Genomic DNA, 17,398 nt, shown 5'->3' with positions numbered 1-17,398 from the left:
GTGGGGGGGGAAAAGCAATGAAGCAAAGACACCATAACATGGTTTGAAGTGAGGCGGAACCAGAAAGCAATCTAATCATGGCCCATGCCATTTATTTCCGTTACCAGCACTACTTCACACACACACACACACAGACAAATGTACTTAAGGCAGACATTACAACAAGCAGAGAAACAGTGGTGGCCATGTTAGTCTGGAAATCTGAGACAGCCAGCCTCCTGGACAGCCGAGCTCCAACAACAGTATACCGCACACACACACACACACACACACACAGAGTTGCTGTTTAATATACTAAGCAAGTTCCCTCATCGAGGAGCAAACCGATAAATTACGGACACTCCAGCCATGACCATCCAATCTTTTTTTTTTAATTCTTTTTGTTAGTTACAGTTTACTTCACATGGCATTATCCAGTATTTTTAAGGTAGTGTGTAGGTTTAAGGGGGATTTGGCTGCTATTTTTAGCAGATCAAGTGAACAATTTAATATACACGGAAGTAAAAAATACATCCACACACTTCTGTATAACTGGAAACACACACACACACAAATACATATATGTACATATGTATACATAGCAAAAGTTATACATAACCTTAACCCTAATTTTATACACACACACACACACACACACGCACACGCACACACACATTCTTTTACTGGTTCGAGTGACTGGACTCAGCCCATGCTGAAGCATTCCTAATCAAGAATGTAATCAACCACGTTAATCCTAATAACAGTTTCAAGTTGTACTTATTACATCGATTCTATTTGTCAGTCTGCAAAGTTATGGAGCATACACGGGCACAACCTGCACACACACACACACTGGACTTGCACGAATCCCCCGTCAGCCAAATTCCGTTCGAAAGATATTGGATCACCTCAAGACACAGCAGTGCCGTGCAGTGGGTTTGAGCGTGGAACTTCGTGGTTTACAAAGCTGGTAACAACGACCAGGCCCACCCACCCACCCACACAATTTCCTTTAGACAGATTTCATTGCGAAACCTGCTCAATAGAAAAACAATCATGTGTTAATTTACACATACAGTGTACATGTACACCAGTGATACACACACACACACACACACACACAAATGAGAGAAACATGTTAGATCAACCCAGAACACGCTACGAAGCCTGCATACGTATATACACACCTATCTAACTATGAGTCTATCTGTCTGTCTGCCTATCTATATAGATAACAGAAGAAGAAGAAGAAGAAGAAGAAGAGATGGGTGAAGAAAGCGAAAAAGAAAAGGGAGGAGGGAGAGAGAGAGCGACAGAGAGAGAGAAAGTGAAGAGGGTGGCGGCGGTGCATGGACAAAAGCCGTCTGTCTGTTTTCTGTCAGTTGAAAGTCTTAAGATTAAGTGTGAACGGCCTATTCTGGTAAAACCATTATGTGTCAGCTACAACATGCACCAGTTTGGGTGAGGAAGGATGGAGGGGAGAGGGGGGCTCGCCGTGTGGAGAGAGAGAGAGAGAGCCATGCTGTTTCTTCCATCGAATCTCACAGCTGGTCTACTACAGGGCACACAGCTACTTCGGTAACATGACTCTTAATCAATAAAATCTTACAAACTCTAGTAGAAGCCATTTCCGCCGCTGCTGTTGTTACCACCTCCACCGTCGTCTCCACCCCCAATCATAGCTACCTCCACCGTCAGCAGCAGCAGCTCACCCTTTCAGTCACTGTGTCTACAAGCAGAGACAAGCACACACATACACACACATCCATGCACACATACACACAAGGCAGGCGATTTACATACATCCACATGCATAACGCTGAGCACACAAGGACAGGAGGCCAATAAACGTCCACACACACACACACACACACACACGTGCACCCTTAAAGAACAGACAGACGTGCAGACGCACATTAGTGGTTTTCACGTAGCACACAATGTACTTTCATGAGTACAAGAAAAGTACAGACAACAGTGGCAATGTAGAGAGAGAGTACACAGGGTTGAAACAAACGGGTAACACACAAATGTTCACTTCCATAAACGCGCACACAGACACACAAGAAAAAAGAAAGGGGAAAAAAACCGATCGGCACACATAAAAACATCCAGACCCAAAATATGAAACACACATCCGTAGAAAGGCATACAAAACACATACAGCCATATGTAACACATTTTTATATACGCAACCAGCAAAAAGTACATACATTACGTATGTAAATCCGTACATACAAAACACACGCAAACACATTACGTATAATACACACACATTACCTACAACGCACACACACACATTACGTACAACGCACACACACACACACATTACGTACAACACACAAACACATTACGTACAAAGCTACACTGTTCCACAGATCTTCCGTATATTATCATCTCTATTTCGTTTCATATCATCTCTTCCATAAATCTCTCTCTCTTTTTTACGTATCTCTCCCCTTTCCTTTATACTGTGGACACTTTCCTCTCTTTCAATCCGTCATCTCTATTCTAACACACACGCACTCGCTCTCTAACCCCAGTATCTATGAATCTCGCAATACCTCGACCACTCCCAACAAACTCGAATTCTAAACGTTTTCTCCTCACCTATAGACCCCCCACCCCTTCACACACCACAGACAAATGTGTGTATACACACACACACACACACACCCAATTATCTCCCCTTTTGCCTCATTACACTTACCTCACAGACACAAAAACCAACGGGGAGACCACTACAGGATCACTAAATCAGCTAGAAATAACAACCAAATCTCCTTGAAATCAAAAAGAGAGAAACGCAAAGGGGACACACATTCGATAAGGTAATCTTATACAACCCAAACAAAAAGTGGGATGGTCATAACTGGAAAGGACTTTATAATGACAAAAGCTGCACGAACTAAAAACAACTACGGAGTCCCTTGCTAAAAATAGCAGCTGCATCGTCCTCAAAACACACGTTACTATTTCAGAAAAGGGATGTAAGTCATATATTGAGAGCCTTACAAATACAGACGGGGTTTAAGCACTGGTTTTATCTTATTTAACCATTAAACCTACCCAAACCAGGAACGAGCAGGGCTCTAACAACATCTATCAAATTTTTCCCACGGCGTTCACTCCCACCTCTATATCTTCTACTCTCCATAGAACTCCCTTCCACTCTATCTGTCATATACAATCGATTATCTCTCCTATCAAACCTGACAACTTCCGCTTTCTTCTCTCCACGGATACGGCGGACACACATACACACAGAACTCCGTCGAGCTCACTCACTCACTCGCTCACTCACGGAAGCGTATATGCGCGCCCTCACGTGTATGCGTGTGCATACACGCCTTTATTACATATGCAATATACACGGAAACATATACACATTTGTATGTGTGTGTGTGTATAAAGCAAACAATGTAGTTTTCACACACACACACACACACGATGGCTTGACTGGATGAAACTTCGAAGTCACTGACAATAGTATTGATGTTTAAGAAACCCATTCAGATTAATGCAAAATTATTTTTATTCTGATCATAAAAACTAACATTTATACACACACACACACACATGAGCGTGCACATATAAATATACATATATACATACACATATTTATACACGCACATATGTACATATACACACGTTTACACACATGCATACGCGTACGTACACACACATCCCATGAGACAGCAAGTACTTTGTGTCCAGATTTCATATCCCAAACGGCTGTCCACCAGATTTAACTTCAAAGAAGTTAAATCAACCCCAACCCTGAAAGATTCCCCTAACACACACACACACACGTACACAATATACATCCATGTATTGCTTTATGAAGGGGGGCAGTGCTTATGACATCCCTGTCCCCAGACCAGTGAAACTGATTCCATTAGCATAATGTTTCCCTCGAACTTTTGTAAATCAACACCTCAGGGGATCAATGTTCTGGGTGTAGGGATTGGTGCAGAATCGGTAGGGGCCATTGGACACATGTCTGTGGGCCAGAAACCGGGGTGCGTACATATGTATATCAGTGACTTTTTTTTGCCTATCTGCCAGGTGGGTTTTTTTCATCACTAGTCACAATGCGCTTTTGCATTGTTTTAGCCTTCAAATGATGCCATCCCCGCTGGCTAGGTGAGCAGGCCAACATCCCCCACCCCAGATCAAAAGGGGGACTGGAGCAACATGAAATGAAGTGTTTTGCCCAAGAACACAATGCCTCGCCCAATCAGGGAACTGAACCCATGAACTGGTGATCATGAATGTAACAGCCTAACCACTAGGCCACACATCTGGGTACACTCTGTAAAGTGTTTGGCATTACAAAGGGCAGCCAGCTGTAGAAATCATGCCCCAGCTTGGCAAGAGGAGCCTGGTGCGGCCCTCTGGCTTGCCAGCTCCTGTCAAACCATCCAATCTAACAGATGTTAAAGGATGATGATGATGAAAGAAGAGAACATTGCTTGAATCAAGTCTCTCCAAAGCAAAACCCACACTAGTGAGTGACTGGTGCTTGAGGAGGCCACCAGTGGCAAGTGATCTTACAGCAAACTCTGCTGGTGATCAGGAGAGAGAGGGAGGGAGAGAGATTCCAGGAATTGCAGGAGGTTACCATTAATGGCCAACTCCATGACAAGTGAGTGTGTGATAGAGTAATATATAGTTTGGAGGGCTAGAATGGTCAACTTTCTTGGGGCTGAGACCTACTGCAGCAGGTTTCCAAAACTGAGGTAGGTCCATGTCTCAAAGTGGAGAGATTAAAAGCATGCAGCCCTCAAGAATCCTTCTGGAGAACCCACAGTGGGTTTTTTCCCCCCACCATAAATGGAATAAGTTTTTCTTTAATTGACTTGTGCTTTACAATTTTGGCTTGTCCCCTTAAAAGATGTTCAGGTTTTGGATCTGGCCCAGATATCAAAAAGGTTGGGAACCACTGGAGTAAAGGATTTGGTGAGTGTAGGAAGAAGGGATCAGCTCTGGGATTCAGTGTCTGAAGGTAAAGAAAAAGGGACAGTGTCAGGAAATAGTGACTTTTCTGAGGTTCAAAGTGACCAAAAGCATTTTCATACTTGGTGTGTGTGTATGCAAGGTAGTGGTGGCCATGGTAGGGGTGGAAGGGAATAAGAATTGGAAGAAATTTGTCGTGTGTGCACAGTGTGGATGGAGTGGGCTGTAAACCGGGGGGGGCAGTGATGAAAGCGGGAGACATTTTGCATGGCAGGTGGTTACTGTACAGAGAACCATCACCAAGCCAGGAAAGTGAGATTCTACACACACACACACACACATTTACAATTACCCTCACACCTATATGTGCGTATGTACGTGTGTACATGCACATCTGAGTGTGTGTATATATATGTGTGTAAATATAATGCCAACTCCCCCACTTTTTTTTATTCAGTAAAGCATACATGCTACCTATCACAGCCAATACACATTATATACCTTGTATTATTATTATTATATACACTCTAACTTGTATTTTAATGCCAGCCACTTTAAACATTCTTCTTCTCCCTCACTCTTCTCATAAAGCAATCTCTCTCAGAGCCTGCCATAACTGCTTTCTGCTGCTTTCCGTCCATTTTCCACAAATAACTTTTATATATCCACATCACATAATTTCTATCACTGTAACATTTTTCTTTTCCCCAAATATTATAGTTTGTCTTCCTCTCCCTCTCTCTCTCTCACACACACACACACACACACACACAACCAAAGAACATAATTAGTTCTTAGAGAGATGTGTTCCGAAGACTGCTCCTTATGTTAGCGGTTAATATCAGGTGCCAATGAAGAAGAATTTAGGTAGAGAGAGTGAGCTGGGGAATAAGAAGGCAGTAATTTGCAGGTCTTTATTTTAGGGCCATTAGGGGAGTTTAGGAAAGTAAAAAGGCAATGAATTGTACCCACAACCCCTAAAATTGTGGTGTCCATGAGAGGGAGGTAGTGGTGGTGGAGGTGTGTGTGTGTGGAGAGAGAAAGATTATGGAGAAAGGAATATAAAAAAATGTGTTGGATATCTGGCGATAGACACATTACACACGGTTATAACAGAACTGAGAAAGAGAGAGAGAGAGAGATTGATATATATAGAGAGAGGAGAGATTGATAGAGAGAGAGATTGCTAGAAAGGGAGATTCAAAGAGAGAGGGGGAAAGATTGATAAAGAGATTCAAAGGGAGGTGGAAGAGATTGATAAAGAGAGAAAGGAGAATATAGATTCAAAGAGAGAGAGGGGAGAGCTAGAAAAACGAAAGGAAGAGCTTCATTGAGAGAGGGGGGTTTCATAGAGGGGAAGAGTTATGCAGAAGGGAAAGGATTCATATAGGAGGGGGAGGAGAACTAATGAGAGGAGGGGAATGGATCTACAGAGAGAGAGGGGAAGAAATTCACTAAGGGAGAAAGTGAGAGAGGCGGAATAGATTTGTGAGTGATTGTATTATGGAGAGAAAGGAATGTAAGGAAGAGATTGTTGGATTAGAAAGAAGATGGGATATCAAGTGGATGATGGGAGGGAATTGGAGAGAGAGAAAGTGGAGGATAATTGGAAGAAGTGAAATGGAGAAGAGAACGGTACAAGGTGAAGAAGAGGGTAAGGAGAGGGAGGGAGAGAGAGACAGTAAGGGAGGAGGAGGAGTAAGAGGAAGATATGGGGAGAGGAATAAATGAGAGGGAGTGAGGGTTGTGAGGTTTGGAGAATGAGAGTGACAATAAATGAGGTGGGAGAGAGAGAGAGAGGAAGAGAGAGAAGATCGAGGGAAAGGGAGGAACGAAGGGAGAGAGAGGTAGGTGAGGCGGGGGAGAAGTGAGAGACTAGGAAAAAAGAGAGAGGGAGCGGGAGAAAGTGAGAGACTAGGGAGAAACAAAGGAAGAGACAGAGAGGGAGAAAGAAAGAAGAGAGGGAGGGAGAGCGGATGAAATAAAAGGCTTGAGGACGAGAGAGGGAGAGAAAAAGATAAAGAGAGTGTGAGAGAGACGAGAACGAAATAAATAGTCAAGTAGAATAAATCCCTTTTATTTTCGTTTTATTGCTCCCACTTCGTTCGGGAGAGAGGGTGTGGGAATGGTGGGAGGGGAGAGAGAGAGAGTGGGGAATGGTGGGAGAAGAGAGAGAGAGAACGGAGAAGGAGAGAAAAACGATAGGTGAAAGACAGATAAATGAGAGGCAGAGAGGGAGAGAGGAGGGTGAAGTGAAAGAATGTAAAGTGTAGTAGTAGTAGTAGTGTGAGGAGAAATAGAGGAAGGAGTGAGAGGGTGAAAGATGTGATGTGATGTGTAGGTGCGTGCGTGCGTGCGTGTGAGTGTGCGAGAAAAGGGGGAGAGAGAGAGAGAAATGAGATGTGAGAGTGAATTAAAAAGGAGAGATAATATATCCGTATGACAAGTTGTGAATAGAAAGTTGGATTTAGAGAATAAATGAAGACAGATAGGAGAGAGGAGAGTCATAGGAGACGGGGGATGAGGAGAGAGAGAGAGAAGGAATGAGGGAGGAAGGCAGAGAGTATGAGAGAATGATGAATACGGGTAGGAGAGAGGGGGAGAGAGAGTGATGTGAAATGATGAAATAGTAATAGAGAGAGAGGGAGATAAATACAGTGGGGAGAGAGGAAGAATATTTATAGGGGAGAGAGGAAGAATATTTATAGGGGAGAGAGGGGGGGGGAAGAGAGAATATGAACGAGAAGCAGGAGCAGATATACTGGCTGTGAACGAGAGAAGGATAAGTGTGAAAGACTGAGAGTGTAAATGAAGGTTTTGAAAGAGTGAGGAGGATAAGAGAGAAAATAGAAAGAGAGATGGTGAGTACGAGAGAGAGAGAGAGAGAGAGAGTGAGTTAGAGATAAGGGTGTAGAAATATGAGAGAGGAGAGTGAGTAGAAGACAGAGTGGAAATCAGAGAGAGTGAGTGAAAGACGGAATGAGCACAATGAGAGAGAGTGTAGAAAAAGAGAGCGAGTATTTTAAGAGCTTATAAGAGAGAGAGACGTGAAAGTCATAAGAGATTGAATGTTATAGCGGAAAGAGAGATGGGGGGAGAGAGAGATGGAACGTGTGTGTGTGTGTGACAACTGTTTGTAACAAGTGTAATAGATATATCAGTACACAGGAAATTTAGCAGCGAACCGAAGAGGCAACATGAGGCCGAGGTATATAACACGTCACGTCGATGATAGAAGCACGGAATAGCAAATATTGACATTTGTTAGAGAGAAATTAAAGCGGAAAGAGACAGAGAGAGAGAGAGAGAGAGAGAGAGAGAGAGAGAGAGAGACTGGTTGGAGAAAGAGAGAAGCCGGCATGTTGGTTGTCACCCCTTCCTCTTGCATTTCCTCTCTGCCAAAATGTTCACAGCAGAAAACAAGGGAGGCAACTTTGAACTGTCTTAAAACACAAAAACCTCACAAAACGGCTCAGGTTGGCTGCGAAATATTAATTTCTCTCTAGAAGAGGAACGTTAAGGTCTACACACGCACCTGTGTAGGAGGGTGTCTGTGCATGTCTATATATATATATATATATATATATATATATATATATATATATATATATATGCGCGCACACCCACATGTATTCTTTCATTCTTTCATTTGACTGCGGCCATGCTAGAGCACCGCCTTTAGTCGAACAAATCGACCCCAGGACTTTTCTATGTAAGCCTATAACTTATTCTATCTGTCTCTTTTTTTCCTGAACTGCAAAATTACATGGATGTAAACAAACCAATACAGCTCAGATACGCGCACGCACACACACACACACATATATATATATATATATATATATATATATATATATATATATATATATATACAAAGGACTTATTTCAGTTTTTGTCTATCAAGTCAATTCATGAGGCCTTGGTCGGCCCGAGACTATAGCAGAAGACACTTGCCTTAGGTGCCACACAGTGGAACTGAACTCGGAACCATGTGGTTGAGAAGCAAACTTCTTACCACACAAGCCATGCCTGCACCTATACAATACGTACACACACACAGAGTGGAGTGAAAGCATTTGAGGAGGCCAGGATAGCGCCGAAATTTAAAGAAGAATGTTGTGACGAAGAAGGTGAATCTCAGGGACCTTTTGTGCACAATTTGTGACAGACCATGCCTTTCTTTTTGCTGGGTTCAAATCTCATTTGCAGACCCATGAAAAACGAACCGCCACCAACTACTCTGCCTATATATCTGTGCACACCTTTCAATGCCGTGTATGCCATAAGGTCTGCAAATCTAACGGAGGCTTCAAAAGACATTTTAAGATCCACAAAGACCAGAACTTAACTGCAGCTCTTGGTGGTCTAAGTTGGATTCTGTTTTGGAATGGTTTCTAAGGTTGGATGCCTTATTAAAACCAAGCAAGTTACAGAGAGTTCTGGGTGCTTTTTAAATGAGGTTCTCTATGTGGCGCTGGCACAGGTGCTCATTATGTGGCTCTGATATGGGTACTCTCTACACGAGGCTGACATGGGTGCTCTCTAAGTGGGGCTGACATGGATAGTCTTTACATGGTACTAGCATGAGTGCACATCATGTGGTGTTGGTGCAGGTGCTTTATATATGGTGCCAACACATGAAGAGGGAAGTGCTATCTCCCACTGAATCTGTGAAAATGGGGGGGGGGGGTATCTGTGGTCAAAATTGTTAGAATGAATGGCCCTACTCTATGCTTACCCCTATAAATTTGAGCACAGTCAAAGGTGCACTCATGCCTTTGGTGGTCAGGGTGATCCTGAAACTTTGGGGTTCTTTGATTGGCCCCCAGATGGAGTTTCTCCCACATCACAGGTTTGCACATACTTAACTCTTTTACTTGTTTCAGTCATTTGACTGGCCATGCTGGAGCACCACTTTAAAGGGTTTTTAGTCGAAGAAATCAACCCCCAGTACTTATTCCATCGGTCTTTTGCCGAACCACTAAGTTGCGAGGACGTAAATACCAACACCATCGGTTGTCAAGTGATGGTGGAGAGGGAACAGACACACACACATAAATAAATAAATATATATACATATGTATATATAATACTCTTGGAGTGGTGAGCGTTAGGAAGGACATCCAGTCACAGAAAACCATGCCAAATCAGACTAGAGTCTGGTGCAGCCTTTCAGGTTGCCAGCTCTGGTCAAGCCATCCAACCCATGCCAGCATGGACAACGGACATTAAATGATGATGATGGACTTCTTTCAGTTTCTGTCTACCAAATCCACTCGCAAGGTTTTGGTCGGCCTGAGGCTATAGCAAAAGACATTTGTCATGGAGCCATGCAGCAAGATGGAACCGGGAACCATGTGGTTGAGAAGCAAGCTTCTTATCATGTTTCACCATCTTTTTCCTTTCTTTCCTCTCGTCTTTTGTGTAAATCCACACACAAATTATAGACTGTACTTTTAATGTCCCCTTCACCTATGCCCCTATGGCAGATGAGACATCATCATCATCATTAGTCCCCCCTCATCCTTTGCCCAGGTGGCAAAGAAATTATTATTATTATTATTATTATACAGCTTGTCATGGCAATAATTATTAAAGAAAGCTCAACTGAGATTAAATGGCAACAAACTGGCTGGTAATCTCACATCCATAGACTAGAACCGTGCACACAACCATTCACCATCACTATCTCCCCCCCCCCCCCTCTCTCTCTCTCTCCACGTTATAAATTGTAAATCTCAGCAATGCCATTTTAGTAAGAGTTTTAAGTTCATATGTTAAGAATATTTAGTCTTAACCTTAACAAAGACATTTATATTCTACGTCCATCCACCACTCAACGTTGCAAGACTATAATAATAATAATAATAATAATAATAATAGTGGTTAATAATAATAATAATGGATTGGTGCAGCCAGTTAGCTTTGGTAATATAGTGCAGTAGAGGATACAATGTAATACCATATACATACACACACACACATATACATACATTTATACACACACATACATATACATACACATATATATACATACATACACATACATATATATATACATATACATACATATATATACATATACATACATACATACATATATATACATATGCATACATATATATGTGTATATATATATATACACATATATATATATATATATATATACATGCATGCACACACACACATGTACATACACATATATATACACACACACCATCTTCACATCATGTTAACAGCGCTGAGACCAAGAAGTGCAAAACAGCCAAGAACTTCAAGACCGACAAGTTGATTCATTAATAATTATTTTATTATTACTAGCTGTTGTTATCATTATTATTATTATTACCATTATTCGCCCCTCACCTCTCCTTCTCTCTCTCTTTTTTCTCCTCCATTTCTGTCTTTCTTATGCTCGACTGTAAAGATTTGCTTAATCTGCAAAATGTTTTGCCGAAACCTTTTTCCTATCCGACTTCCTGGCCGAAATCAATCGAGAATTTATTTCTATGAAATTGAGGTTAAAGTCAATCCGAGTTCATCAGCAGAGAACTAATCATTCACTGCAATAAACAGCAGCACCACCACCACCACCACCACCGCCGCCAACAACAACAAGCGTCACCTCCACCATCACCAAACGATGGAACAGAGAGCAATTTACAAGACTGAACGGATAGAAAGTGCATGTGTTATCAATGTGCACAGACACATATGTCATATATATATATATGCATACATATGTGTGTCTATATGTGTGTATGTATGTCTATATATGTGTGTAATTTGCAAGGTTATCTCTCTCTCCCTGTGTGCGAGTGTCCGTTGGCCAGTTTTCAAGATTTACAAAGAGAAAATTAGGGCTCTATTTCACCAGAAATTATGGCTCTTTTGCTTGAGGAAATTAGATTTGTTTAGAAGGTGATTGCCTATCAGGGCCCGGACAGCGGTTGTATGTATTGCTGCTGGACATCGGCCATTGTTACAAATGATTTCCCTCTGAGAGGCAATTCATGCACAAATATATTTTAGATAACAAATGCATTTACCATTATACTTATATATTTATATATATATATACACGCATGCACGTATGTATATATGTCCTGTGTGTCGCATATATTTGTGTGTGTGTGGAAGGATAACTGGGAGATTTGAGATTCGTATCTCATAAAGCATATCTCTTTATCATGCTTCTCTGAACATGTGTCATCGTTCAACGAGGAAGAATAGGGGGGAGGAAGGGGGAGTGGAGATCAAGAGGAGGAAGGGGGAGACATGGAGAGTGGACATGAAGATTGAGGGTGGGGGGAGTGAAGTGAAAGGGTAAGTACAGCACGAGAGGAGGAACGGAGAGAGGGAGAGAAACGGAGACCAGGAGAAGGGACATGCAGACTGAGAGGGAGAGGACGGTGGCGGAGTGAGGTGGAAGGGAGCATTGGCCATCAAGAGGAGAATAGAGAGAGAGAGAAGGGGGAGAATTGGAGGGGGAAGAAGAGCTCGAGAGTAGGAACAGACTAAGAGAGAGGGAGATATGGAGGGGGAATTAAAGATCAAGAAGGAGGAGACAGAGAGGGAGGAAGGGGAGGTAACCATCAAATGGAAGAGGGAGATGAGAGAGGGGGATAAAGTATAGAGAGTTGAGAGGGAGAACAGAGACAGTAGAGAGGGAGGAGAGGAGAGAGAGAAAAGAGATAGAGTACAAAAAGAGAGAGAGAGAGTAGAGTAGAGAGAAAAGTAAAGCTCTAACGGAGAAACAGATGAAAAGAGAGATGAAGAAGTGAACAGCAAGGTGAGAGAGAGAGAGAGAGAGGTGGAAGGAAAAAGGTAGTGATCAAGAGGAAGAGTAAGAGGGGGAAAGAGAGAGAGGGGGACAACAAGCAAGAGGCACAGAGAGAGTGGCTCAGTTCCCCCCCCCTCTCTGTCTCTTTCAACCTTCACCACCATCACCGCCGCCGCCACCACCACTGCAATCCATCCCCCACCCCAGGCCCGTCACCGTAGTCACCAATAAACACTGTGAAAGCAAAGTCAACTTTCCAGAGAAAAACAATAAAGTTGCCGAGAAAAAGAAGCCAGTAACGATTTCAAGTGGTTCGTAAAGTCCCCGAAGCCAGATAGAATTTCTAAACAATGGCGTGATAAACTGTTCATAGCATTTCAAAGCAGACGTCGGCGGCGGCGGCATAACATAAAGAGCCGGCAGAACGGAGGAAACTTCCAGCTCGATCTCGGCCACCACCAACACCACCACCACCACAGACAGTAGTAGTTGGAGTGGCCATGGAAGAACTTCAATCAAACAGTTTAAGAAAGACAAAAGCATGTTCTTGGACTCCATTACACAAGGACACTCACACGGTCACTCTGTGTGTGTGGGCGGGCGGGTTTGTGTATAAACATACGCATATACAATACAGATACACACAGGCAATTATACATACAGCGTATGTATCATCATCATCGTCATTTAACGTCCGTTTTTCCATGCTGGCATGGGTTGGGTGGTTTCACTATGGTTAGCAAGCTGGAAGACTCATACACACACACACAGTATATATACCAAATACACAAAGACAAATATGCACACACACACACACACACACACACAACATACATACATATATTTCCACACACACACACAACATACATATATTTAGATACACACACACAACATACATATATTTACACATACACACACACACACACAACATACATTTATTTACACACACAACACACATACATATATTTACACACACAACATACATATATTTACAAACCCAACATACATACATCTAGACAGAATTATATGTATAAACACAAACTGATACACATAAATACACACACAACAATAATATAAACCTATGCATCCACACACACAAACCAATCTCCAATCAGTCTCCTGCTTCACCACCACCACCATCACTACCCTTCTCTCTCTCTCTTTCACTCTCTCTCCTCACACACGTAACATTACCAATGCGGTTTTCATTTCTTATATTCTTCTCTAATTAAGTGTGTATTAACTAGAAAAAAAAAACCTCTTTCCTCTCGTTCAATCGTTGCTTCTTTACCTTGCGGTGCCAAACTGATGTTTGCCACTCGTCTCCTACTCATTAGACCCAGACAGCGTTTTAATACCTCTGTGATTCTCATCAAAACTACCTTACATCTTCTCTTAATGGATGGCACAATGTTTCAACTTAACAACACACACACACACAAACATACAAACAGTATTAATATTTCCGCCTTATGTCACCACACAGGATAAACCAGATACAATGCATATATATATATATATATATATATATATATATATATATATATATGTATGTATGTATGTTCAAAACAAGACAGCAAAAAGTAGAGACTTTCAGACAATGAATATTTAAGTATAAATCCCTCTTTGTAGCCATTCTTTTCCCCATGGAATCGTTTCCTTGTAAAGACATCAGAGTCTAAGTTAAAATCATGCTCAAGAACGAAAAGGGATCTTGACAAAATTAACTGAATTACCAGAGAATAATGGTTTCCTATTTTTCCATAATTAAGATCTAAACTGATCTATGAAATGCGAAAAAGATAATTGAATAACTCTAAACCTACTTTGGGCCACCCTGTGTATATGTGTGTGTGTGTGTGTGTGTGTGTGTGTGTGTGTGTGTGTGTGTGTGTGTGTATAATAATATAAAGAAAAACAAAAAGGGTTTAAATGAAAAGGTGTGAAGAGTGTACTTACAATCCTAAAATTCTGAATGGTACATATATAATGTGGCTGGTCAGCACGGCAACTGTCCACGTAGACACAATCTGGAAAAACAAACAAAAAGGATTAAGTGAAATTAAAAGGGAAAGAAATAACAGAAAGAAAGAAGAAAAAAAAAATAATGGTTTCAAATTTTGGCACAAAGTCGGCAATTTTTCAGGTGGAGTTGGGGGGTGAGTACTTGATTGGTACTTGACTTTATTGACCTCAAAAGGACAAAAGGGTAAGTTGACTTTGGTGGGATTCGAACTCAGAACGTGAAGTGCCAGAAGAAATGCTGTTAAGCATTTTCGTCCAACACATTAATGATTCTGCCAGTTTACCTTAAAAAGAATCATAATTCTTTCTGATTTCGGCACAAGGCTGGCAACTTTGGAAGAGGGGAGAAGAGTTGACTACTTGACTGGTAATTACTTTATAGACCCCTGAAAGGATAAAAAGGCAAAGTCGACCCCAGCAGAAATTGAACTCAGAATGTAAAGGCCAACGGAATACCACTAAACCTTTCGTCTGGCAGGCCAAGGGTTCTGCCAATTCACCACAGGATAGAAAGAACACTGAGGGTGATGATGATGAGTTTGGAAGGAAGTTGTCCCTTGTACTTGCAACCAGGGCTGTGGAGTCAAAACAAAAAACTTCGACTCCGACTCCTCTACTATTGGCACCTCCGGCTCCGACTCCTCTTTATGTAATTAAGTGATTGTGGTCTACATATCTCATAAAGCATATGCATACACTTGTTCTTTGAGTAGGCCTCTATGTTATAAGTGGTTTACATTAGAGAATAAAGACATTGTGAGTCAGAGTCGGTATAGTTTTACTGATTCCAACTCCAGCTACCCCTTAATTGTTTCCGACTCCAACTCCACAGCCCTGCCTGCAACTGTACTCTCCCATGCATTATCTAACATCCATGGCCACCAGACAGATGAAAAATGCCAGCCCTTCTGACCATAGGAAGATTAGAGCGGGGGGGGGGGGGGTCCTCCCAATCAATTCAAGCGACAGCTGGGTCTGCTCTGCGCCTGGCAATAGCTGGATGACATTAAGTCTGTCAGTCAACAATGAACAAACACTGAACAGAGTAAGACGGGACAGGTTTTTCTCTCTCTTATCTGCACATATTTTGTACAAGTCCAGCTGATAGCACCACCATGTCTGTTAGTTAATAGCTTCTTACAATTGTGCACAATCAATGACCAGTACCTATCTTAACTAGACAGGTGCGTATGCATGTGCATATATGCATGCATCCATGCACAGGCGCATACACATATATGCTTTGGCGCAGACATATTGAGAAGCTTGCTTTCCAGTCATCTGATCTTAGGTTTAGTCTCAATGCACAGCATACCTTGGGCAGGTAACTATCTTCTACTATGGCCTCGAGTCAACCGAAGCTTTGTCAGCCGATTTAGTAGACAGAAACTGAAAGCACTGGTACTGGTGCCATGTAAAAAGCATCCTGTACACTCTGTTGTAAAGTGGTTGGCACTAAGAAGGGTATTGAGCCATAGAAACCATGTAAAAACAAAGAATGGGAACTGGTACAACTCTCAAGCTTGCCAAATCCTCTCGAACCAGCCAATCCATCCATGCCAGCATAGAAAATGGACTGACAATGGTGTGTGTGTCTGAGTGTTTGAGATTCTCTGTGTTTCTTTCAGTTAATTTTAAATATAACAAAGAATTTAGTAAAATAACTTCATTATTATCATTAAGCTAGTGTTAGGAACATAAACTGTGACTAAGGTTTGGTGGAAGAATTTAATTCAGAACTTTTGAAAACAAGACATTTGTACTACAGAGCCAGAGCCGGTTTCAGCTGGGTTAGTATCAGAAAGGGTTTTAACAGTATGCAGTGCGACCCCATGAAATACATGGTGTCACCGGTAAGTTCTGGTAACAGGCCATAACAGTTAACATGTTAAATGACAAGGGAATAATAAACTATGCAAGGAACTTCATTAGCTTATTGTTGTTTTTGCTATAGGACACAATGCACTTAGAGCCAAGGACACAATAATACAACAAACAAGCACTCAGCTCTTAGCACATTACTTCTTATAGTGGAAACAGCTGTAAGCTAATGAAGTTGATTAGATAATTCCTATTCCTTTGTCATTTACATAACTTTATAATTATATATATATACATATATAAACAAACTAAATCTCCATTAGGAGGGGGCGGGTCTGGTTTAATCCAGTTTACTGCAGGCCCTTCCCTCTCCATTATCTGTCCCCTACCACTATATATAATCAACCACATACACAAGTATCTAAACTTATAATCAAACAATGGAATAAAGCAGATAATCTCAGATAAGCAGATAATCTCAGATAAGCAGATAATCTCAGATAAGCAGATAATCTCAGGCAGATTAATTAATTGACAATAAATTACAGTAAAACTTTAAAACTGTATGTGTGTGTGGGAGTCTATGCATTAGTGATGTATGTGTGTGTGTGTGTGGTTCTACAGATGTTTTTTTTTTTTATAAATAAATCTGGCGCTATATTGTATAATGGGATATGAAAATTGTCTAGGTGACATTTGTCTGCTGGACACAAATCTCACTACCATTTCTGTCGCCGCCAACACAAGCCACTATTGTTGCCGGCATCACAAACAACCAGGAATTACCATCATCATCACCACTACCACCACGATCTACCATCACTACCACAA

The 17,398-nt window shown here is 41.6% G+C and overlaps 1 protein-coding gene across 17 annotated transcripts in view; it reads right to left on the bottom strand.

Annotated features, from left to right (window-relative positions):
- LOC128247007 (uncharacterized) overlaps window positions 1–17,398 on the bottom strand; it is a 361,520-nt gene that overhangs the window by 171,647 nt on the left and 172,475 nt on the right. For all 17 annotated transcript variants that reach the window (XR_016238539.1, XM_089342830.1, XM_089342824.1 and 14 more), the window contains one exon: window positions 14,681–14,751. Coding sequence is in view for 16 of the 17 variants with exons in the window: in XM_089342830.1 (XP_089198956.1) it covers window positions 14,681–14,751 (71 nt within the window). In the remaining variant the exon portion in view is untranslated. The remainder of the gene's footprint in view (window positions 1–14,680; window positions 14,752–17,398) is intronic.

Source organism: Octopus bimaculoides, chromosome 26, assembly GCF_046866305.1.
Source record: "Octopus bimaculoides isolate indiv1 chromosome 26, ASM4686630v1, whole genome shotgun sequence".
Taxonomy (NCBI): domain Eukaryota; kingdom Metazoa; phylum Mollusca; class Cephalopoda; order Octopoda; family Octopodidae; genus Octopus; species Octopus bimaculoides.
The sequence above is the reverse complement of the archived record's forward strand: the minus strand, read 5'-3'. Positions and strand labels throughout refer to the sequence as shown.